At 46.4% G+C, this 25972-nt stretch overlaps 1 protein-coding gene and 1 long non-coding RNA gene across 3 annotated transcripts in view; one reads left to right on the top strand and one right to left on the bottom strand.

Moving 5' to 3' along the window:
* Positions 1–25756, bottom strand: part of LOC149353274 (superkiller complex protein 2-like) — a 103193-nt gene extending 77437 nt beyond the window's left edge. Inside the window, exons 1-3 of one of the 2 annotated variants that reach the window (XM_089582442.1) lie at positions 25618–25756; positions 1381–1541; positions 476–541 (exon numbers count right to left, since the gene is read on the bottom strand). In XM_089582442.1, coding sequence (XP_089438568.1) covers positions 476–541; positions 1381–1506 — 192 coding nt within the window. In that variant the 5' untranslated portion in view covers positions 1507–1541; positions 25618–25756. The remainder of the gene's footprint in view (positions 1–475; positions 542–1380; positions 1542–25617) is intronic. The other variant, XM_089582443.1, reaches the window with a different exon arrangement.
* On the top strand, positions 16536–21093 carry LOC149353275 (uncharacterized). Its single transcript, XR_016290949.1, has 2 exons — positions 16536–16808; positions 18835–21093. It is a non-coding gene; the product is annotated as an uncharacterized LOC149353275 (long non-coding RNA).
* Positions 25757–25972: the final 216 nt, after the last annotated feature.

The following is a 25972-nucleotide window of genomic DNA, read 5'->3' on the forward strand; positions in this document are numbered from 1 at the left end:
ACTTTAGCCAGTCCGCTTCGTTTTTTTTCCCCATGGTACTGGTACCGTAAGAAACGCAACAGCAGGGTTCTGTTGTAATTTACAGCATTCATATATCAAAAAGAAAGAGCTCTATAATTGGGCAATTTATGCCTTATTTCAGTTCAACATCCCAGGCCCTCACACCTGCGGCAAAGACTCAAAACACAGGCATTTTTAAATTCAAATCTCCATGACATTAACGCATATGACAACATTCAAGTCTACCAAGACGCACTTGATTTCACTTACGGAGTTGCAAAACAAGGCACCAGAATGTCGAATCTGCTATTATGGATGATGCAATAGCAGTTAAAAGCTTGGTCAACTAAAGCTACCTGAAAAAAAAACCTGCTCAGTGAAGTGTAACTGTGGAGCTAGCAGTGAAACCACCACCATGGAACTTGTAGCATAAAGGGCCAGCAACTACTCAATGTGTGCACGGCAGCCAACATACCGATGGAAGCTGCTCCAAGAGTCTAGCATCATCCAGGAGCTGGCCTGGTGCATTCCCATTTGCTAGCTATTTGAAGAGAGAGTAAAATGACCCATTTGTTCACAGAATTTCACATTACAATGCTTCGAGAGCTCTAAAAAATTCAAACATTCCAGAGCTAGCCTAGCTAAAAAGAAAAAGCTGCCAGAGCCACAGACTGGCTTCGGAGGGTGCTGAGCTGATTATTTCAATCTAAAAGGCTTAAATTAACATCTCACTAAGCATCGTATATCAATCACCAAACACTAACAAAATACAGTTTTCAAACAGCAACACATCAAGACTGCTACACATTACAATCATGAGTTTTGGCACATGCGCTCTTTGCACAAAGAGAGAGTCTAGCATCATTCAGGACCTGTCCTTGTGAGCTCCCACTTGCATGACATGCAAAGAGAGCCATCACTGTCACATATTATATCAAAAAACCTTGCACTCTTAGTGTGACCAACAAAAATCCCAACCAGATAACAGCCTACAAGATTTATACAGGACTCCTGCTCCCCACAGCACCCAATGCATAGTTGCAAAGAGAATTGAGGGCAGGGCATTTAGTTCAGAAAAATTTGGGGGAGTCACACAGGCTGCTTCCACAGGTGTGTGTAAACCACTGACCGCACACAAATAAATAATTACAAAAATGAATGTAAGATTTCAATTTTTTAGATTCACCATTCATTAAAACCTAACAAACCGCTACTGCTAGTATGGTTTCATTAACTGCATTCCAACATTACCATCGACATTTTCTCATTAACAAAGTGCATACAATGTGGTTTGTGACCTTCAAATGGCATTTCATCCATAAACAGGGCATAATCGAGCACTGACTTCAGTAAGCGTGGCTGGGACACAGCTGTGCATACCTCGGTCTCTAGGCTTGGCTTCTCTAGGATTTGCTGTTCTCCAGAGCACAGCATATCGGCCAAATTGAGCACATGGCGCTCCGAGAACTTTTCTTCACTGGGAGGTTTCTCGGCCCCAAAGCTCATGCCTTCTACAAATCCAGGAGGACAATGCAGCAGGTCTATTGAAAGGAAGCAAAGCCAAAGTATGTGAGCATGTTAGGCCTTTTATGACATTAAAAACTCAGAAGTCGCCAACAACCTGCAATCCATTATATCAGCTGCAATGGAACAAAAATTTACAATGAGCAAAATGTTTGTACTATTGCCAAGCAGCCATGCCTGGCAATACAAACATGCAATATACTTTGTATATGACGGGAGTCTCAATGGGCAAAACCAAAAGAAAAACAACAGGTTCCTAAAAAAGCAACCTGCTTACTAACAGAATGCCATGAGATATATGAAGATAAAATAGTTTTGTGACTTCAGCTGGTACATTCAGGGGTAAATCTTGAGAAAAATAACCATAAAGCTACATACAAAAACAATGAAAACAAGCAATGTGCACACATCCACGGTGGAAGATGCACACATCTTTTTTAGTGCAGAGGGCAAAACACATGCCTAGAACAACCAAACTCTGGGTTCCGGAGCTCCCAAAGCTGCTGCGACCAAGGAGGCAAAAAATGACGATGAAATTCTATGAGTTTTCACATGTTTACATCCAGACACTTTTTAACCAAATCTTATCGCTAGTTATCGCGTGTTACGCCCGAAACCCACTCAGAGCGTGTTCTAGACATGCGTTTTGCCCTCTGTACATAAAGATATGTTTGTGCAGCCTGTACAGGTGAATTGTACAGCAAGGCTAGCGTTATATCAGTGATGAGAGTGAAATGGAATTTTTAGCTTTAGGTATCAAGATTAAATTTCAGAATTGAAGGCCATCAACATTGAAGGTAAGCCCAGTTATACCTTCTGGACCAGCAGATTAACATGAAATACTAAATGTGAAATTAAGCATGTGAAACGAGCCTATACCAAAACAAAAAGTGCAACCTACGCAGGAAGTAGTATAGCCACAATTCATGCTGGAGGATGGGTAAGGGAGATGCATTTGAAGGCCAAAGCACGAAGCAAGTTGCCTCCAGCACTGGATCAGCGTCTCTATTTTGATATTAATGATTTCCCGCCCCCCCCCTTACCCCCCTCCCGGCACAAAGAAGAAAAACATCACCCCAGTGGGGTGGAATTACTTGACCAACAGCTAAGCCATTAAATTACACAGCCATCACTGCAACTGCACTTCACTAGGGAGGACAAAAAGTAAGTTTCTCCATCAAGTTTCGGTGTTAAGAGAACTTGAGGAACACTGCTTCAGGAACCTTCATTACTGTGGGATTGCATATGGTGAAGATGTTTCACCATTGATAGAAATCTAAATGCACTGAATGCTTGCTACAAATATGAAAATTTCTTGTTTCAGGAATTTTATACTTACTAAATTCCAATGCAATTGGGCTTAACTGTACTACTTTTCTTCTGTTTAAAACCAACATGCCAGCAACAAGCTTTACTTAAAATACAGATCGGTTCCCTTCTTCACACTTGCTCACAGATAAGGAACACGACTATGCAGGGGCCTTTGTACACTATTTGTAGCCAACATTCACACATTCTTCATTTTGTTCCAAGCTGACAAACTCCTGTTCACCATTTTCTTTTTTTTTTGCGAAATGCATTTTCAAATGCCACTCAAATCATTATCCTTCACACCAACTTTGATCATCTGTGCATGAATTGTAACAAACTTAAGCACATATGTGTAACTTTTCACGCTTATTTCAAACTGCATTTTCTTTCCACCTAGCTGGTAAAGGTATTGAGCAATTTTTATTAACACCCTCATAAAGCCATCCCTTGGGCATTAAATAATTAAGGAGAATGTGCACAAGTTTTTCATGTCAGCATGCCCTTTGGGCAAAAATTCTATTTTTTTTTAGATGCCCAGTACTAATGAAAACAGAAGTTAAACTCCAGCCGAAATGCCGAAAAGATAAGTGTTAGCAATCGCGGATAAAGTGAAAGCTGAGAAAATCAACCTTAAAGTTTAATTCTTCATTTGCATCGTTTATCACGTCGCATGCTCCTGCTTTTGATCAGAGAAATGCACCATCATAGCTAACGCAAGCTCCAATTTTTTGCTCACTCCTCTTCATGGTGATACTACGATGGTGGTGCTCCGTCATCAGAAACCCACAGTATTCGTAATGTGCCAGGACGGTCAGAAGCGCGACTCACTCTAAATTTTGATGATAAGACAGATTAGACCCAAGGGGGGTAAACAAAAGAAAATAGAGAAATCAAGAATTGTGACCAAACTGGCTATTTGACATGTCCTCATTAATGCAGTCAAAAAGAAAGCACAAAGAAAGGCCACAATGCATCCAAATTATTTCCTCCCAACAAAACACCGCTGGCAAACCCAAATGCTTGTGCCCAGTTTGTTAGCAATTTAAAATTATTGCACTCGGTAGCAAACTGTAGCCACAAGAGAGTCAAGAAGACTGATGGCACTCACAATGACCTCCGCCGCTTTCCACTCACAGGAAGTCTACTTAATGGAAGAATGTTGTTGCAATATGCATCTTCCATAAAGCCACAACAAAGGGGCTGTGAAAGGTGATCTCAACAAAGATTCGATATGCCTAGGATGCTCAAGGACACAGCGTCACAAATATCCTCCAGCAAAAACTTTTGTGATGCATTTTGTAGAAGCTGAGTTATTTGTAGTCAAATTTGAATTTCCGTGTCTTTGCGCTTTTTCCTCTCTTCTCGTCTCTTTTTGCACGCTGAAACGTCGGTCCGCCGGCTCCACACACTCGGCCCCTCCGCCGACCGCCGACACACGTGGGAATTCCCCAGGCGGCGGAGCCAACGCCTTCTAAACTGGTTTGGCTTCGACGGCGCTGGCGCGGCGAACCAATGATGGCATTCCGCTGCCGATCTAAAGAGCGCTACATGACGCAATGCGAGCGGATTTGGGCGAAAGCTCGGCACCGCTGGTCGCCCCGAGGCGCGGAAGCGGGAGTTCTTAAAATTGTATTGTAAATTATCAGCTCGCTTTTGAGGTCTTGTACTCAGCATGAACGCTCAGTGGCCTGTACTCTACATAATGCAAGCATTTTATAGCCAACCTCGAAAGCCCTTTTCAGGGACCCTTTAAAGAAGCAATTTTCAATGGAGAAGGAGAGTAAGTACTAAAAGACAGCTGCAGATCAATGGAGCACATGCCAGCCACCCGTGCCACTTTTACAAACCAAGCTCTCCGTATGAAGTGTTTCACGTAATAACAATCTTGGGATAACATCTGCACCTACCAAATTCGAAGTAATCAAAAAACATACACCTCTGGCAGCCAGGGATGCAGTGCTACCTATTTGTACCTCATGGCAACATGAGATATGCAATGTAAATAGTAGGTAGCCATCTCTCTTAGAAACAAGTACATGCCTTTCTATTTTACTTTTTTACCTTGAAGGGTCAGTCTACTGAATTTTATCGGTCATATTTTCTTTGCGGCAACCGATAGCTCTTCACTCAAATTACCGTTTAGCCAGGTGTGGTGCCAAGAAGTGCTGTAAAACATTTTAAAATAGAATTTATTGATGTGGGAACACAGCTGTATGAGATGGTAGTCTCATCTGGCAACCATCTGGATTTCCGCCGCGCGGCGACAAACATGGCGGCGCCCGTCGAAGCCGGACCTCTCGCTTCGGACAGAATTCTCGTTGTTGCTGCCTTTTTCACTGCGTTCACTGGCCATAAATGGGGCGCTGGTCTTTCGCTTCGTCTCATCTCGCCTATAAGAAAACGTATAAGTGATAAATTCACTTTATTTTAATAATTAGAGCGACGATTCTGCCGCTTCTAGGCTTAAGTGGAGAGTCGGTTTGTTTACAGCAACGGTTCCCGTCCTGACGACCAGATGGCGCCACTATCGCTGAGTTTATTTTTGCGTCTCTGCTAGCATACGCTGAACTAAAAGTGGGAATGTGCCTGCGTTTAGCGTACGTATAACTATAAATATTCTGAAAGGGGGTTTCTGCACAAATGGTACAGGGCGTGGTGTTCACGGCAGGCGACACAAAGCGGCGAACAGAACGGCGGGCAGCGCAGAAGACGGCCAGTCCAACCCAAGCGATCTCGTGCAGCGCGGCGGCACTTCGTCTTTTAGCGACGCTTCGTCGTCGTCGGCGCTCTGGCAGCGATCGGCCTAGGCGGTATCAGGCGCGGCCGTCGTGGTTCGCTACAATTGCCCCGGGAACGAAGAGGAGCCACCCTGGCGACTTATGGCGAGGGCAAAAGGAGCGGGTCGTAGTAAGTCTTCAGGCGGCTGACGTGGACGGTTTCCCGACCGCGATGGCGCAGGTCCAAAGAGGGGTTGAGCGGCTCCACGATGTAGTTGACTGGCGACGTTTGCTGGACGACGCGATAAGGCCCGTGGTATTCTGTGCGAAATTTAGATGACAATCCGGGTGGTGTGCTGGGAACCCATAGCCAAACTAGGGATCCAACCGGAAAAACGTGTTGCCTGCTAACGTTATCGTGGCGATGCTTTTGGCGGCCTTGCAATTCGGAGGTAAAAGAGCGCGCCAACTGGCGGCAGTCTTCTGCATGCTTGGCGACTTCGGAGAGAGGCGTCCACTCGCAGGCGTCAGGATTATAAGGTAATATGGTGTCCATCGTGGACGACGGCTCACGCCCATACAGAAGGAAGAAAGGGGTAAAGCCGGTGGTGGACTGCGTGGCGGTGTTGTACGCGTATGTCACGAAAGGGAGGACGGCATCCCAGTTGGTCTGATCTGTTGCGACGTACATCGTGAGCATGTCTCCGAGAGTACGGTTGAAGCGCTCGGTCAGCCCGTTAGTTTGAGGATGGTAGGCAGTGGTGGTGCGATGTACGATGCGACATTCTGCAAGTAGTGCTTCAACGACTTGGGAAAGGAAGGCGCGGCCTCTGTCACTGAGCAGCTCGCGCGGCGCGCCGTGACGAAGAACAAAATGGTGCAGCAGGAACGTAGCAACTTCGCGGCTAGTTGCAGCAGGAAGGGCGGCTGTCTCGGCATACCGGGTGAGGTGGTCGACGCCGACGATAATCCAACGGTTCCCAGAGACCGTACAGGGAAGCGGTCCGTAAAGGTCAACGCCAACGCGATCGAAAGGACGTGCTGGGCATGGTAGTGGTTGTAAGGGGCCGGTCACTCGGGGAGTGGAAGTCTTCCGCCGCTGACAGGCGATGCAGGATCGGACGTATTTTCGAATATAGGCGTACATGCCGCGCCAATAGTAGCGCTGAGAAATTCGTTTGAATGTTTTCAGCACACCAGCGTGCGCACACTGAGGGTCAGTGTGGTAAGATGCGCAAATTTCAGATCGTAAATGGCAGGGGATCGCGAGAAGCCACCGCCGACCATCAGGCATGTAGTTGCGGCGGTATAGAAGGCCGTCCCGGAGGGCAAAGTGCGGAGCTTGACGCCGTAAAGTTCTAGAAGGCGCAACGTTTTGTGATGAAGACACGGCGTCTATGAGGGACGCAAGCCACGGGTCTTTTCGCTGCTCCGCCGGTATATCAGCGATGGTAAGAGACGAAAGCACGGGATCGGGCGCCGAGGAGCAGGCAGCGGGAAGAGGAGACCGCGACAAAGCATCGGCGTCCATGTGCTTACGGCCCGAACGGTAGATGACGCGGATGTCAAACTCTTGAAGGCGAAGAGCCCACCGAGCGAGGCGACCGGATGGATCTTTAAGCGACGATAACCAGCAGAGCGCATGGTGGTCCGTGACGACGTCGAACCGGCGGCCGTATAGATACGGCCGGAATTTCGTTAGCGCCCATACAATAGCTAAGCATTCCTTCTCCGTAACGGAATAGTTGGATTCAGCTTTGGTAAGCACGCGACTCGCATACGCAACTATACGTATTCTTCAAAACCATCTTTTCGCTGGGCCAGGACAGCTCCGAGGCCAACGCCACTCGCATCCGTATGGACCTCGGTAGGTGCTGTGGGGTCATAGTGTCTGAGTATTGGCGGCGAAGTCAAAAGATGGCGCAGGGTAGTGAACGCTTCGTCGCACTCGGCCGACCAGCCAGATATGTCATTGGTCCCGCCAAGTAGCTTCGTCAGCGGCGCAATGATGGACGCAAAATTGCGTACGAAGCGCCGGAAATAAGAACACAAACCTATGAAGCTTCGAAGTTGCTTGAGCGAAACCGGCTTAGGAAATTGCGCCACAGCACGGAGCTTGGCCGTGTCAGGGAGAATGCCTTCCTTGGAGAGGATGTGCCCCAATATTGTCAACTGCCGAGCTCCAAAGTGGCACTTCTTGAGATTCAGCTGCAGTCCGGCGTCTGTCAGGCAAGTCAAAACCTGCTTTAAGCGTGCAAGGTGTGTGGTGAAATCGGCGGAAAAGACAACAATGTCATCCAGGTAGCAGAGGCAGGTCTGCCATTTCAACTTCCGCAAGATGTTATCCATCATCCTTTCGAATGTGGCGGGAGCGTTGCACAGACCGAACGGCATCACATTGAACTCGTAGAGGCCGTCGGGTGTAACAAATGCTGACTTTTCTCTGTCAGGTGCAGCCATCGGTACTTGCCAGTAGCCGGAACGTAGGTCAAGGGACGAAAAGTACTCAGCGCCTTGGAGGCTGTCAAGAGCGTCGTCGATGCGGGGAAGAGGGTAATTGTCCTTGTGGGTAATTTTGTTGAGGCGGCGGTAATCGACACAAAATCGGATTGAACCATCTTTCTTCTTGACAAGTACCACCGGCGACGACCAAGGGCTGTGAGACGGACGGATGACACCACGATGCAGCATGTCCTCAACTTGTTCGCTAATCACGCAGCGCTCTGCCGCCGACACAAGATATGGCCGCTGGCGAAAAGGCGGGTGAGAGCCGGTCTTAATGCGATGAGCGACGGTGGAAGTCCGGCCTAGAGGAGTGTGGGCGGCGTCGAAAGCGGAGCGAAACGTGTTTAGTAGAGCTGAGAGCTGCTTCCGGTAGGCGGAAGGAAGAGCGGCGTCGATGGCGGCTTGGAAGAAGGCGTCGGGCAACGGATCGGGTGCCGAATCAGGATGAAGAGCATTGATGGAGGAACTGCGGGAGGTCACAGGGGCATCCAGGTCAGAGAGAAGGTGGGCAGGTTGAACTGAGCCAAGAGTCTCACCACGTAGCAGGGTAAGCGGGCATGGAGACGGATTATAAACTAGCATCTTCGCGAGACCTCCGTGAACATCGAGAACAGCGTACGGCAGCGGCAGGTTTTTGCGATGTACGAAGGAAGACGAGGACGTAAAGAAAACTGCGACGGCGGGTGTGGCAGGGCACGACAGGGATACAAGCGCTGAAGCCTTCGAAGCGATGTCGACGTCTTCAGTTACTGTGATCTTCTGCGGACACAGGAAATGGGAGTCGTCGGCCGGTTCGTCAGACAATACAGAAAATTCGACCTCTGCGCGGGCGCAATCTATCACGGCGTTATTTTTTGATAGGAAGTCCCAGCCGAGAATTACGTCGTGGGAACAAGACGGCAGGACCACGAACTCAACACTGTACAAAATGTCGGCAATGACAACCCGCGCTGTGCATGCGGCCAAAGGTGCGATCCTCTCTTCGGTAGCAGTCCGAAGCGACAAACCAGAAAATGAAGTCGTCACTTTTCGCAACCGACGGCACAGTCTCTCATGAATGACAGGCACAGCAGCACCCGTATCCACAAGCGCGTACACAGAAAAACCATCGACGGAAACCAATAGAATGTTCGCGGGAGAAAGTTGAGGCCTTGAGCTGTTTGAAGAGCACGCAGTTCTTGCCTCGGGAACTGCGCAATTTAGTTTCCCTCGTCAGCAGATGTAGGGCGACGGCGCATAGGTGAAAATGAACGGCGACGTGGGGACGGGGATCGACGGGTCGTATACGGACGATCGTCAGTGGCGTAGGGCTCCGGAGGTGGAACAGAACGGAGCTGCTGAGGTGAGCAGGCAGGAGGCGCAACCGCTCTAGGGTCGACCATTCGGCGACGACAGTGGCGGGCCACATGTCCGGGGAAGCCACATGAAAAGCATATCGGACGATTGTCAGGTGTGCGCCAAGGGTTGTAATATGGCGAAGGGGAAGGATGAAGCGGAGCCGCTGGTGGGGCCGGTGCCGGGCGCAGAACAGGCTGACGAGGTGGCAACACCGCAGGCCGTGCAGCCACGGCGGCGTACGTCAAGGGCGCTGTCACAGGGGTGGATTGGCTATAATGTGCTGCGGCGCCGGCGTACGTCAAAGGAGGGACGGAAGGAACTTCAGGGGGAGGAGGAAGAGCTTCGGCCACTTGTTCGCGGATGACGCGCTGCAGCGAAGGCACAAGAGAAGAGGAAGCGGCAGTACTCGGGTGGACGAGAGACAGCTGTCGAGCAACTTCTTCGCGAATGTACTGCTGAATCTGGGGCAGCAGTAGCGACTGGTCGGAGCCAGATGTCAAAGCGCCCAGAGGCTCCGGTGGAGAGAGTGGAGAGCGAGTGAGAAGACGGCGCTTACGGAGTTCGTCGTAGCTCTGGCATTGTGCGATGACGTCGACGACGGTGGCTGGATTTTTGGCGAGAAGCATCTGGAATGCGTCATCGTCAATGCCCTTCAGAATGTGGTCGATCTTGGCGCGCTCGGGCATCGAAGCATCCACACGTTTGCACAGATACACCACGTCCTCTATATAACTGGTGAAATTTTCACCAGGCAGCTGCGCCCGAGCACGCAGGCGTTGCTCAGCACGCAGCTTGCGCACCGCAGGCCGGCCGAAGACGTCAGCGAAATTTCGCTTAAAGGCGGACCACGATGTGATGTCAGGCTCATGGTTGCGGTACCACAGATTGGCAACATCCGTCAGGTAGAAAATGACATTGTTCAGTTTTAGGGGATCGTCCCATTTGTTGTGGGTACTGACCCGCTCGTACGAGGCTAGCCAGTCCTCGACGTCGTTGTCTCCGGTACCGCTGAAGACAGCGGGGTCGCGCTGGCGCAAAGCTCCAGCGCAGACGACTGTCGGCGGCTGTGGGGCAGGAGTGTGGCAGAAGGATCGGCGGCTGTTCGGAATCTTGAGGCATGGTGAAATTCGGAAGCGGACGGCCTTGAAATGCCAAGAAGGCAGCAAATCCGCACCTCCACCAAGTGAAAGGGGGTTTCTGCACAAATGGTACAGGGCGTGGTGTTCACGGCAGGCGACACAAAGCGGCGAACAGAACGGCGGGCAGCGCAGAAGACGGCCAGTCCAACCCAAGCGATCTCGTGCAGCGCGGCGGCACTTCGTCTTTTAGCGACGCTTCGTCGTCGTCGGCGCTCTGGCAGCGATCGGCCTAGGCGGTATCAGGCGCGGCCGTCGTGGTTCGCTACAATTCATATGATTTACAGAAAAAGCGAGCGGTACGCCTTCTATTGTTTACTAGAACAAACGTACGTTTCTCTGACATTGGGGCATACTAACGGTACGTAGTATATTCACTTATGCTTCTACAAAAAAAGACTACCAACTGCACCAACAAAATGAACGTTTGGGGTCGCCACCATGCATTTTTACGCGACTTTTAACGCCGAAATAAAATTTAAATTCCTGTCTAAAGCGGGAGCAGTTCCCTCGTTGTTGATGTTATAGGGAGCCAGTTACCAGAATATGCCATTATTTATACACTCATCTCGGTGAGTAGACTGACCCTTTGACAGCATTATACTAATGTCCCAGCCTTTTGGATTCCACTAAGGATAATCCTAAACACAGATATGCTATTCATGAATAGTTCTGGTTGCCGAGACCTTTCTGATGACTTTTTCAGACTCAAGCCCTCATCCATGTCACTAATCCGCATAAGCCAGTTAAGAGTTTGGTATAGGTTAAATTCTTTCATAACTCATGCAGCTACTGTAGCTGCGGTTAGTAAGCAGTGTCAGGCCAGCGTGTCTGGAAGAGTGTTAACCTTTGAGCGTGCAAAAAGTGACAAGAGGATGAAGAAAGGCGCAGTGAGGCTGAAATTCAAAATCTGATTGCAGATAACTGAGCTTCTACAAAATGCATTACAAAAATTCTTAATGAAAGACACTCGTGAAGTGGTGTTCTTCAACATCCCACGCACACTGCAACTTCATTGAATAGTGCTGCAGGACCCCTCTAGGCACACTTCTGAAAATTCAAACAAAAATCTCTGGTCCCATGAAGTCTGAGTTAATGACAGTGTACTCTACTCATGTAAGAGCCCCACCCCACAACTTGGCAGCCGGTAATTAAAAAAAATACGTCATCCAAAAGAACTGCGTTTTATATGAGTACCATTGTACCCACAAGGCACATTCCGCTAGCAGCCAACAGGCAGTGACAACTGCCTGCAACACTGAGTACAACCGGTACGGCCATATCGACTATGCATTGCTGCGTCATATTCCATCTACAACTGCTACCACACAGAGGCCTTACCACTACACAGCACTGCCTCAGTGTCGCTAATTCGTCTTATGTGCATTGTGTTCTAGGAAGGACAAAACGTTATCAGAACTATCCCCTACTGTAAAAAAGCCAGAACAGAGTGCACCAAAACTAGCGGCGCACTTCCCTGTGACAATGCACCACTCACCTGGGGTCGTAGCGTGCTTCGCATTGAAGCCGCTGCGATGGCGCTCCGAGACTAGTCACCCTTTATCACAAATGAGCTAACCTTGTAACAAGTTTGTCTACACACGATAACCTCACAATCATTCCTGCCAGTGCAGTGAACGTGGGTGGCGCTGATGAACACTCTCAAGGTTAGGTTACTTGTAAACATAAATACCCCCGAAAGCAGAAGATTTGACAGCTGTCGCCGTAGCTCAGAGGTAGAGCACCGGACGCGTAATTCGGAGGTCGTGGGTTCGGATCCCACCAGTGGCATATGGTTGTTTTTTCTTCTGCTTTCTAATCAATTAGCTTTAAGCGATAACATGTTCAGTAATATTCAAAATTGATCAACCCCACAAAAATAAATAAACTAATTAAAAAAAATCCCCTGTGCCCCTTGGTTTCTGTGGCTGTTGGCTTCTTTCATATTTGTAACGAGCCCCTCATTCCCCTTCCCTTGTTTGCTTAATTGCTTAGCGAGGGCCTCGGTTCTGGCAGCCTTGACTCCATAGGAAGCATAAGAGGGTTCTCACGCAGCTTCCACCCTTTCCGTTCGATGACGTTCTACGTCACTACCTGCGGTAACTAAGGACGTTCTACGTCCGCCGCTTATGAACGTGGGTGGCGCTGATGAACACTCTCAAGGTTAGGTTAATTGTAAACATAAATACCCCCGAAAGCAGAAGATTTGACAACTGTCGTTGTAGCTCAGAGGTAGAGCACCGGACGCGTAGTTCGGAGGTCGTGGGTTCGGATCCCACCGGCGGCAGTGGTTGTTTTTTCTTCTGCTTTTCTAATCAATTAGCTTTAAGCGATAACATGTTCAGTAATATTCAAAATTGATCAACACCACAAAAATAAATAAACTAATTAAAAAAAATCTCCTGTGCCCCTTGGTTTCTGTGGCTGTTGGCTTCTTTCATACTTTTCAGCAGTTGTTTAAAAAGGCCTACTTGCACCTGAACAGGAGGACCCCTGACTCTTTCTACCTCTAGACTTTCTGCATTAATCAATTTTTATACACTATTCCATATGAGTACATTTCTTATTCAAAAAATGTGAAACCTAAAAGCAATAAGAAAAGGCCAGTGAAATGCCTCTGCGGCAAATATACAGAACTAAAAAAAAATCAGCAACATCATAAACAAGAAGTACTCAATTCTAATCAAAATCTACATGGCCAACCCTAGGCTGCAAGGATCATGATCACTTTTTGATCTCCTTGAACATGCCACCTAAATGAGTAGCCTGGTTTCATTATAATATGTTACCAAGGGGCTAAAGAAGCGTTGTTTAAAGAAATATAAGAAAAACAAATGATCCTCATAACAGCATCACAAATACATGTTCATTACATCCAAAGTTTAGAGTAACATTACACTGTGCTAAAGATCTGGTCCAACAACAGCACTTTTCTGCACCTGCTTCGCACAGAGCATTATGAAAAATTCAGTTATCACATCAGAGCATTTACCCTTAGCATCACAACCTGTAATTAACCGGGTAACAGTCAATAACCTTAACAGGGTCAGTCACAAATTTTGCAGATCATGCAATCTGCCTTGCCTTCTACAGTACATCAAGAAAAATAACCGAATACTTCTGAAAAGCACTAGCATGCCCACCTGAAAGCTTGGTGTAGTTTTCATGTAAAATAAGGAAAACTGAGCAAAAGACAAATAGCGAGAGATTATGCACACAGGGAAGACTAAGTAAATAAGCCCTGTTGAGGAGATTTTCGTTTTCTGGCACCAATTTGATGCTTCAGAACAGGAGCACTCAAAAGCATCCCAAAAGTGCTCTCTCTAATGTAGCTGCCTTCCAGTGGGCGAACAGGAAGAGGAGCAATGTGATCCAATGGCAGAACAGGAGCAGTTTGGCGAGGCCGAGAGCAGTCGAGAACAGTTGGAGCTGCTCCCGCGCGAAAGGCGGAGTGCGAAGGAAGTCACGTGACGCAATCGCGTCACATCTTTTTTTTCTTCTTGTGTTTTCATCACTTTGGCTCGATTTGTGTGCAAGAGCAATGGAGGCTCAGAACCGAAGTTTGTGTGTTAATGAGAGCGAATTTGTTGTCGTTGAAAGGAGTGAAAACACGAATTACTCGGCATCGGATGTTCAGACTCTGCCGTTGATATAGCATGAAATGGCGGCGAATCAAGCGTCGCCAATCGCGGAAGGACTTGAGATGTTGGACGACAACGGCAGCGACAGTTGCTGACAGTTGCAGTAAACAGCGTTCCAACCATGTCGCGAACGCGTTAACGTCTAAAGAGGCTATTTTTGCAAGAATACGCGCGGTTTTGGCTGGTCGCGGCATGGAACATCAAATGCGTCTACTCAGATAGCCATACCGACCGCACACTGCAGGCGCGTTCACCGCACAGGATGCTGGGAAGGTAATCGATCTGGTCACGTGATACACCTTTGCCTTCGCGCCTGCTCTCAGAGAGCACTCAGTTGCACTCTCGCTGTGCTACTGCTCTGCTCCTCACTGCTCGTTGCCTCTGCTCGTGTTCTGCCAAAGGAATACTCCCTTAATTTAAGTTTTAGTAACGCTTCCAATCTCGAAAAAACGCACTGTTTGTTTCAGTGTCCGAAAACAGCTAGTCCCACAAAAATAAAATAAATATAACCGCTACAGCGCGGCGCCTGGGTTTCGAATCCACAGTGGTATGAACAGATCAGCTTTTCTCGCCACTGCACGAGACCACTATGCTATCACTGCAACCAATCACCCCTCGTGTTTAACTGCAACACACTCTCGCGCCGTGCATTGCATGTCATCGTCTTCATCAACTTCCATCCGTGCGCAACGGATCCAGAACAGACTGATAGCACAGTGCCCCTTTTGGTCTTTGCCACTTTTTTGTACGCAAGCCAAGCTGTCGGTTTTGAAGACTGTTTAGCTGAACGGAATAAACGCTTTTTTTGTTGGATAACCTGTTTAAGTATGTGTTATACCAAGGGGCTTTACTGTTGGTGTAGGCGGTTCGAAGGGGGACGTATCGGCTGATTAATTCTGAAATTTTTTCTTTGAACATGCGCCAGTTAGTTTCTATGGGCCGATCCTGACAGAGCGGCAAAAAAACATCTAAAAATGAGCAGAGTTCACTGTTGATGGTGGTGTAATCAGCTTTGTTATAATCACGAAATTTTCTTTTCTGTCGGCTAATTTTTGTTTGAGTCATAGTTAGCGTGAAGTGTAATATATCATGATCGCTCAGCCCAGGCAGGTGTGAAACCACGGATAAGTTATCCGCTGGTGACGTAAGAATAAGGTCAAGCAGTGATGATGTGTTTTGCGTTACACGTGTGGGAAGACTAACAATCTGTGATAGACTGAAGTCTGAACAAATGGAAAGAAACAAGTTGGATTCGGCGGACGAAGGGGTAGAAAAGGGATTGTTATGTGACCAGACAATATTCGGAAAATTGAAGTCGCCTAAGAGCAAGATTTCAGCTGCAGGGAAACGGGTGATAATCTGATTTAAGGAATCGTGTAGGTTATCGCAAAATGATGTGTCCGTCGAGGGGGATCGGTAACATGCACCTAGGATTACTTTTTTTAAATTAAGATTTATGCAGCACCAGATTAGCTCTAAATTCGTAGCAATAGGTACTAGAAAGCAGTCAATACACTCATTAATAGCAATTAGGACACCGCCACCAACTCTGCCTGTTCGGTCACTCCGGAAGACAACATACCGCTTTTCACATTTAAACAATTCATTATTCGTTATTTTGCTATTAGCCAAGTTTCTGTTAATACAATGATATCAGCGTTGCAGTCATCGATCATAGCGCATAACTCATCCTTTTTGGGATAAAGACTACGAATGTTCGAGTACAGGAGAGAGTAGTCGAAGCTTTTCGAAGCGCCTCCCCTCTCGTGGTCCTATCTTTTCGATCGCGCGCGACCAGACCGGAGAGGTCGGTCATGAGCCTCGCTTGAGTTTTCAGTAGTGTTTTCAACTGTGTCTTCAGTTGTGCCTTCAGAGGAATTACTGATTTCGCGGATAGTACCCCGATTCTCGTCATATGTGAAGCATTTTCCACCCAGAAAAAGTTTTTTATACCCAAGTTTGAAAGATGTGCTGCCCTTGGATTTACCATACTCTATTAATTTTTTCGTTAGGTGCATATTAACTCTATGTTAGGTGCAATGCTGGCTTTTCTAGTCCGTGCAGATGTGCGCGCGCTTCATGCGGACGCCTACCGCGCAGTCTGATAGTCGATCCTCGACTCAAGGACGCTGGACCAGGCGTTGCGTTCTCAAGGGAGGGAGAAGCGTCTAAAACCACGTTGGTAGAAATGCCAGCACTTCTAATTATGAGTCCTGCCGCACAGAATGAATTTCGCACCCCAGAGTTACCGGCTCTCCCAAGGAAACCGAAACTCCCTCCAGGAGCAGCGGCAAAAAAAAAAAAGTCACACCGAAGCCAATCCAGTCCAATCCCAAAGTCGTCAGCAGCGGTAGGGTGGCCTAGCAGCGGCGCCATGTTCTTTTTGTTGCCGGCCGGCCGGGTGGCGTTGCGGGCGTAGTTTTTTTTTTTGTTGCTGTTGCGCCTTGTGTGGTGTTTACATGCTGTGGTTTTCGAATGTGCTACAAAATTGGTGCGTGACCTGCGCGCTTCGAAAGACCTTCTGAAGCACCTGAAGTTCTCAAGATATTGGACGTCGTATTGCGCCCTGCACCACGCCGTGACAACGCCGGCATCAACGTGGAAGAACGAACGACCTTGTGTGATTGCTTACGAATGTGAGTACAGTTCTTGAAATTATCTTCCAAAATGTTGTACTGGGGTGCGTGAAGTGCTGTAAATGCTGCTGGGTGTTTTCTGACAACTTCTTCGGAGTGCAGTAGAAGTTTGAGTTCGATGCAACGGCTTCCGCAAGTGCGCTGTTTGCACGTGACCGCGAACCTGTCACAGAGCCACGGAAACCGTCGCTTCGCGCCTATAACTTCCTCTCCGCAGCGACGAAGTTGTTACATGGAGTACAGTTGCATGTTTTTTTACTCTCGTGATACCGTTGTGCTCATTATTGCGATGATTGGGACCAACGAGCGGAAAGCACTGTGTTGGAACGACGTATGCTTCTCAGTGGCAGTAGTTCCCGGCGTTTAGTTTTTCGTGTTGTATGTGTGCGTGTGTACAGTTTATAATTCCAAGCTGCACAAAACATGGTCTGCCGAGTCCACGTTAGAAATGCTCACAGTACTGAGGCCGTTCAGTGCTTAGAAGTGGAATGACGATGTAGCTACAACCGACTAGAGTTGCGCACGTCAAATGCAAGAGGAATGTTGCCGATGAGTTTCGCCGCGAAAATAACTTTAAGTAATCACTTTCCGGCGTTATTCGCTCATAGAGAGTGTTTGTGGGCACTGGCTTTGGTTTTTTTTTTTTGGCATTTCAAGCATACTTCGAACTGGTGCAAAATTGAATTGCACACTTACGGCTGTACCATCGCAAACTGCGCATAATGTTTTCGACTATGCTTTGAAATAATTTTATTTCCAAGGAATTTATGGTGACGCATGCGGTTTCTCCAGAGTTTATCAAAGAGAGAAGTACTGAGACCTGGATTTAGCCGAGATGTTCCCACTTGAACTGTAGTGTCATGCCGTAAAAAGCTTATTATTTTATATTGTGTTTTGTTATGTCTGTGGTATTGGTGCTGATTCATTTGCCTGGCTGTAATCTCACTGCTTTTCTGCAGCAACTGGAATATAGCTTTATTGATCTCGCTACCGAGTGCTAGAGATATCGTGAGTTTTTAATTTATGTAACTGAATGGAGTAATTTATATGGATGCAATGGATTATACTGGCTAGCAGTTTAAAATAGTTATGTGACGTTGTAACGCACTTGCTATCTGTCTACAACTATTTCAGCAGTGTCAATCCAGCATTAGTGGAGCAGGGAAGTGAAAAGTTTTCTAAATGCAGCAGGATCAGAATCCATCCCTTTGCTTAATGAGGGGGTCGTCGGCATCACCATCTTGTCAGATGTTTAGTGAGTGCAATTACTGTGTTTGAGTAGCCATTCCGAGAGACTCAGATGTAGACGCTTTGTGCTGCCTGTGAGCTACTGAGGTTGAGTGACAGCTGTTCTCAGTTTTCACTGCACCTAATTTACTTACTGAAATTAATCAGTCACTTGTAAAACACAGAAGACAGGTGAATTAGTTCTCTAAAAAAGAGTGATTGTGATTGTCACTGCATTATAGTGCCAATAAATATTCTGTATTAGATGAATACTGTTACAGGCTAATGTAATAGTTATGTAATAGATGAGTAATTTGTTTAGATTTACTGAATTATATACTTGGCTCTATGACTGCAGTATATATATTCTGAGGTTGTGAATTTGATACAGTACAGTGTGATGTACTAATTTCGTTGCTGTGACGCCTTGTCTGCTGTATTTCCTTTTCATTGTCCTTGGGTATTACACAAATCATGTACCCACCTGCGATGGTCTTGTAGTTCAAGACCGCAGTATTTGTAAATAAAAAAATAAAAAATTCATTCTTATGAAATGTTCTAGTTTGGCAGCAGTATCAGTCACAGCTGGGTGGTGTTTATAGTTCTTTTCGAAGTGTACATGCCATTTATTTTGAAATCATACTTTCTGTATTGTGCTGTTAGTACTCTTCAAAGCTAGATCACTAAAGTACTACTGCTTGTAGATTCTGATCTGATTGATGCTTTTGTTTGCATTAGTGTGAAAGCAGTTGTGTGCTAGGTCTCACTGACTGATTTTTTTTCTTTGGCCTATATGCAGACATCTGGGTACTTCAGACTGGCAAGCATGGGTGGTGCCTACCTGACACCTCCTCGTCTCTGCGCAGACAAGAATGATGCACCTAATAATCTACTGGCCATGTCACATCATTGGCTTACTGCAAGTGATCAGCACAGTTTATGAATGCAAATGCTGGTATCTATGCAATTGAATTATTGTACTGTGGGATATGCACAATAAAGGTCACATCCAAAGAATAGATGGAAGTGCCGATATGAACCAACAGCTGCCTCCTTTTGACCAATTTTTATTTTCAGAATAATGCACTCAAAAGATATGAATTCTAAACTAAATATGTCTATACCAGCATAGTTAGGAAGTCAGATCTTGTATCAAGCATTTGCATATTTTAAATGTGTGCTTTGAGTTTGTTGTTAATATCCCAGGACATTTATCCTCCTTACTATTTACTACAAAGGAATGAAATAGATTGGTTTTCGAAATATTTGTTTCTCCTCTAAACCGAATGTAGCTTTTCTTCTCATTTTTCATTTTGTTCAGTTCACTTGATTACTGCAGCATATCATAGTTTTCTTTAGCAGTGAATTTTGCAGCCTGCTTATGATGGTCTCTTAGATTGTTGGGCAAGCTGACCGTTGTGAATCCAGGCAACACTTAAACTCAGCTCAGGAAAGCATATGCATAGGTATAGTATTAGTTGCCTGTGGACAGCAGCAGTTGAGTGAAGGAAGGGGGCTGTAACAGATGACATTCACAGCTTATGTTGTCACCTAACAAGGATTATTGAGCAGCCAACTTTCAAGCATCCTATTCTGGCCGCCCTGTATTCCCTATGGCTGGATCAATTTGTACATGTGAAGCAATGTAGGAAAACACAAGTTACATATATGTAATGAAAGAAACCAGTTCTTTTGTTGGCACAGTCAGAGATTTGATGTACAGCTTTTTTGTGGTTAATAGCGAGTAGTGCAAACCAGTCTGAATTAAAATGCCAACAAAGGCGCTCCCTTGTAGCAAACGGTAATATGCAGGATGGCTATATGGTTCATTATTGCTCAATGTCAGACATAAAGTACTCCTTGAAATTTGCATCCTCATGGGACAATTTTTAGTCATCTAGAGAAGAAATGAATAATGTACTCTTTGTTTTGTGATTCTTGTACTTTGCGTCTTGCTTGAATTAAGAATTTATTCCTGCTCAAAGGAGTACTGACACCTAACTTTTGGGTGCGTGTTTTCTGCTTTGTAATGATTCGTAAGGCATGGATTATTATGTGGTATTCTAGTATGCCCGCTAAATGATTTACAGTTGAATTTCTTTCTCATGCTGTTTTGGTTTCAACAGCCGAACGATGACTGTGACATCAAAGTGTGCTTACAGGTCTCGCGAGACATGAAGAAACTGTGATATAATCACTACTTTGTCCTTTTAATTTGCTACAATGCTAAAGCCAAGCAGCCTCAACAGCCGGAATGACAACAAATGAAGAAGCAGCAATTTGCTGTTTTTTCATGCCTCATGTGACCTATAAGGGCACGTTAACGTTACATTCCTTGTTCGGCTGTTGAAACCGAAACAGCATGAGAGAAAAATTCAATTATAAATTATTTATAGTTTGCAGCTGAATACCACCCGGTGATCCATGCATAGTAGTGTCTTCCACATTACTGTGGAGAAGAAAGCATGCCACCAAAATTAGGTGCGTGTACTGTTTTAACAAGAGGCAGTTTAATTCTGGACAGTAGATCTCACGTGTCCTCTTCAAAACAATTGTGACTCCATCATGTTCACTCTGTTGTGCACGCAATCCTTGAGACAGCTGTAAATGATATCCTTTCAGAATACTACGTAAAGATATACAGTGTTTTCTAACTTTTAATTCTCACAGAATGAACATGCAGCTAGCCTTTTGCTGTGGCTCCGACTAGCATTGTGTACCTTATGTAGGGCATAAGTGAATAAAGTTAAGGCAGGCATATACTCAGAGCTATTGAAGGCAGAAGGCTAGGCAGTATTTGTTTGAGTCGCTACTCCACTTTTTTTTCGTGAAAACATACTCTCTTTGAGGTGTGATCTTTGCACATGTGGCGCAGAAAATGAATCTAAAATTACTTGATTGTCTCAAAATAAAATGTGCTCGTACTGTTCGTGTGCCATGTCTCCTATAAGTTTCATCATAAATGCTGCTAATTACTAAGGCTCGCCTGGAGCTGCAAACGTTCAATTCCATAAGCCGCTGTAAAAGTTGCTAAGTGAAATAAAGTTAGTTGATTGTATGTCGTGTGCTATTGCTCTGTATGAGTACTTGCATGCTTACAGCAATCAGTGGTTACATCATATATGTTACATTGTACATGCTGGGCTTCTATAGGAATGTGGTGGCCAATTAGTTATTGGAACTCATTACTCAGATCTTATACAGTGTCAAAAGCATCACATTTCAATGAAATAAATGCATTCCAATGGATTTACATAAAATTCATATAACTAGTTTCAAAAGAAAGTTGTTACAGTATTTCTTTTAAAGGATGTTAGCCGTGTTCCTATAACAATGCGGTGGCCAATTAGTTATTGAAACACTGTACCCAAATTCTATACAAATTCAAAAGCAGCACATTACAATGAAATGAGTACACTCAAAAGAATTTCTAAACAATTTCTCAAGGAGTTTCTAAAGCAAGTCATTACAGTATTTCTTTTAAAGGACATTAGCCACATTTCTATAGCAATGCGGTGGCCAATTAGTTATTGAAACACTGTAGCCAAATTCTATACAGATTCAAAAGCAGCACATTACAATCAAATGAGTGCGCTCAAAAGGGTTTCTAAAGAGACTCCTCAAGAAGTTTCTAAAGCAACTCATTACAGTTTTTCTTTTAAAGGACGTTAGCCGTGTTCGTATAACAATGTGGTGGCCAATTAGTTATTGAGACTCTGGACAAAAATTCCATACAGATCTAAAAGAAACTCATTACATTTTAATGAGTAAATTTGAAAGACTTTCTAAAGAATCACAAAAGCAATTTTTGTGCTGCGCTCGCTCGAGAACGAAAAGCGTAAATGGTTTTGCACAAAAAACAATTTATTAAAAGAACATCAGCAGTGACAATCGATGTTCAAAAAGTGATTTTAGGCATCAGTGACATTGCAGTATCAGTAACAGGCATCCTAAAAATCAAAATAAAAAAACACCATTATGTAAACCTAGAAGACATGAGCGCACAGAGAATATATAGGGGATAAAAAAAAAGGTATAGAGGTAGGTACAGTATAGATAATAAAATGCTGCATGACTGAATATAGGTTTGTACGCGACTTTGTAAGAGATTTAGGTAAATAGCAGGGAAGCAAAACATCTGACATGTATTGAAACGCATCAGTCTGTGGCTATGAATAAACACACGCAGAGAAAGGCAGCGAACATATTCAACCTTTGACTTGTGTAGAAGAAATCACAGTGCGTCCGGGCTAGGGACAACACAATATGCTGCAGTGCTAGTTCTTAGTATAAAGACTCCAAGAAAAGCTCACTGTGTGACTCGACATGACGCCAATGACGCTGCTGCAGTGCGAATGTCGCCGACGTCGCCGTTTTCGCTTGCGCGGCTGACCGAGCGTCGTCTGCTTGTCGTCTGCTGCCGCGTTACCCGCGTCGTCATCTTCGCAACTAATTTCTTTGATATCTTATTTTTAATACCTATGGCTGGTTATAATTTAGTTCATAAGCATGTTTTTATTATTGATAGTGGTCGAAAAATTTCACTTTTATTAGGCTTAACTGTAGCTGCGTTTACCGCCGATACCAGGATCGCTGCAATCGTTTCGACCATGGGGCCACCCTCGGCGCGGACGCGCAACTTGCAACATGCCACAGCCCTGAGGGCCTCTCCTCTTTTTTTCCCTTCCTCCATGAGCTTGTTACTCCCATAGTTGCCTGTACTTATTTGTGGTTCGTGGTGTTGAAAATTAAGCGATCATTTTCAATATAGCAACACAGAACACATTAAAAATAAACCTCTAAAACTGTAAACGTTGAAGGTGCTTAAGCATTGCACTTAATTCTTTTATTGTTCTAAACATTGAAATATGCAGACGTATGCCATAGAACTTAGGAAAGTTTCGTTTCGTGTGCTGTAGCAGCTGTAGGTTTCCGAGGGATTCTAGTTCATTGCTACTTACAGCGTAGACTGCAGGACAGAATTAAGGTACAGCAGTTTAATACGCACTGCATTACACACCTCTCCGCGCCATGTGTACTTCGGAATCATGATTGAGGTGCGCGTAGTTGACGAACTCAATTTTCTTCGCGCGTCGCACTGCCGCTTCAAATCAGTGTGCATCGGAGATTCGGCCGGTAGTCGTTGGGCGCTGCAGCCGCACGAAACGACGGCGTAAACGAACGCCACTACGATTGAGCAACTGCGCTTGTCAGCGCTGCTCGAGCCGGCCAACAAAACAGGCGCAGCGGCGAAAGTTGGTCGCTGGTTTGGTTCCCCTAGAGCCGGGACGCGGGTTCGATCACGGCCGTGGCGGTCGAATTTCTATGGAGGCGAAATTCTACAGAGGCCCGTGTACTGTGCGACGTCAGTGCACGTTAAGGAACTCCAGGTGGTCGAAATTACCGGAGCCCTTCACTACCGCGTCCCTCATAGAACTAAACCGTACTCGTTAGCCAAAGAACGTTTCGGGAGCGCAAAACATCCGTGTGTCCATCCCGGCAGCGTCCCAGTTTCAAGGGCACACAATCCAGCAGGGGTTCTGAACGAGAGCAACGAGGGAGAGGTGGGTCGCTTTTGGACGTTAAAGCCCCATAAAACCAAGATTCTGGGATCGAAGCTCAGATAGTGGTCAATGACAGAAGCGTGTCCGTGAAACCAGAGAGCTGCATTTAGTTGACACATTCGCCGGGAAGTGATCGGCGATCCGGCCTCTCGCTACGGCGTCTGCGATGCATGAGCACACCGGGTAAATCTCTGACAAAAGGCGCCGATGAATTATGTCTTGTGTGGGAATCCACAGCGCACAACGTATACACATGACCGGACTTGGGAAGTCCTGTTACCATTCTGGTGCAGTTGTTCTTTTGCACAAAGGTGATCGTGGATTGTCACAACGGCAGCTGATAAGACAGCAAACTGGGCTAGGTAGTTGCTCACGTTTGCACTGTCCGCGCCGTGTTGACAAATTTCGCCACGAGTGTACCTGCTAGCTGACGCTTGATAGTCCGCACTTCGTCAGTGTCGTGTCTCTTTTTCGTGACGGCATCTGACAACACAGCGCACGATGCAAACATGAGTGCGCGGTTTTGGTAGGGTCCGGTACAAATTTTTCGTTATGTCCGGATATCTACTTTTTGATGCCGACTTGTACAGCGCAAGAAGACAAATCGTTTGACACCAGTTACAATGGCCTACGCCAATTAGTTTGGCCGTAACGGACGTTTGAAGTTTCAAGAAGTCACGGTTTGGGGAACCAAAGGTCGTCGGTGCGAATCCGTGTGACATGCTACGCTTTGATTAGACTAGTAATCTTACGCTCCGTAACGCGCTGAATCGTTCGATACCACTCCGAACATTCTACGCCAATTAGGTGGTCCTCAATCTGTGTACCAATGGTACCACCCACTGGTCCCACTTGAATGATCTTGTGTTTCATGCTAACACGACCTTTAGAAACGCGACCATTAGAGCTAACGCTTTAAAACGGAGTGCATGCCCAAGAATTCATTTCAAGGTCAAAGAAAGCACGAGGTCACATCCTTTCATTCAACATTTAAGCAACATTGAAGCAATCAACGGTTCGGCGCAGATACGCAGTCTACAGTTATGTAAGGAGCACCGCAGACGCGTCGCAGCTATCTGGTGCCGCCGGGACACCGATCTCTTCCGCGCGAATGTGCTTGAACGACATGCAGCTCTCCGGTTTCACGGAAGCGCTGCTGTCATTGACCAGTATCCGAGCTTCTATCCCAGAATCGAGGGGAACCAAACCCGCGACCAACTGTCGTCGCTGCGCCTTTTTCCTCGACAGGCTCGAGCAGCGCTAACAAGCGCAGCTGCCGAATCAAAGTGGCATTCGTTTACTACGTAGTTTCGCGCGGCTATTGCGCCCGGCGTCTACTTGCCGAATCTCCGATGCAAGCGGATACCAAGCGGCAGTGCGACACGCGAAGAAAACATGCTTGCGGAGCAGGAGGTCGTCTGTCATGGCTACGTCCACGTCAATAATGGCGGCCGGCGGCGGTCGGGCGCCTCGATGCCAGCGCCGCCGTTCAGCGCTGGCATCGAGGCACCCTAGGCGGCGGCGCACTGCAGCGCCGCGGCGCGGCATACCACCTATGCGAGCAGCTGAGTTCAGCCATTTTGAGTTTTTAAAGACAGACATTAGATATCTTTTCAACTAAGTTCACCTAATTCGGGCGCAAATGGGATAAAACTATAAACGTGCACTTTTTATTACACTACCAGCGTCGCCGCTGCTGCCCCTTCTTTTCATCGGTGGCGCTGGGCAGGTCTTGAACCCGTGCAGGTCTTGCCATAAAAGATGTAGACCATGGCCCTTACCGGAAGAAAAATATTACCCGAGGTCGGCAGACTGCCGGCATCCGTTGAGCTCTTGAAATCTCGGGACATAAACTTAACCACGTTAACTGCTTTTGAAGGTCCGGTTCTCTCCAAGATTTGCGGTCGCGGGAGTACAGCGTGGTTCCGTGCTTAAGACTAGTGCGCAGCGCTTGGGGCAGATTGTGGGACGCGCAACCAATAAGGATGAAAAGCAAGCAAATGGAGTGCAAAACTCACCGTGGCAGTTATTTTAGGCTACTAAGCTGCTATAAGCAGTTATCGAGCAGCAAATATAGCCTAAAATACTCTTCCAGGTACTCTTCCAGGCAGAGACTCTTCCAGGCAGAGACTAGAACCCATGAACACACAATGGCGATGTACCGATGTCCATGTGGTCCGACCTAACACCGCCTGGTGGCGTTTTGCGTATTAAAAAAAACGCATTTTGTCAGAAAGCAAGTTTTTCAAGCAATAAAATTTACTTTTGCGGGGAAATATCGAGTAATATTTTATAGTTATGCGTGAATACAAGACTGCACAGAGTACGTCCGACAGGAACGCAGACGCCACGGGAACGCTTCACCTTCGAGAG

The sequence above is a fragment of the Amblyomma mixtum genome, chromosome 3 (assembly GCF_055824585.1).
Source record: "Amblyomma mixtum isolate Tamu chromosome 3, ASM5582458v1, whole genome shotgun sequence".
In the NCBI taxonomy this organism is placed as follows: domain Eukaryota; kingdom Metazoa; phylum Arthropoda; class Arachnida; order Ixodida; family Ixodidae; genus Amblyomma; species Amblyomma mixtum.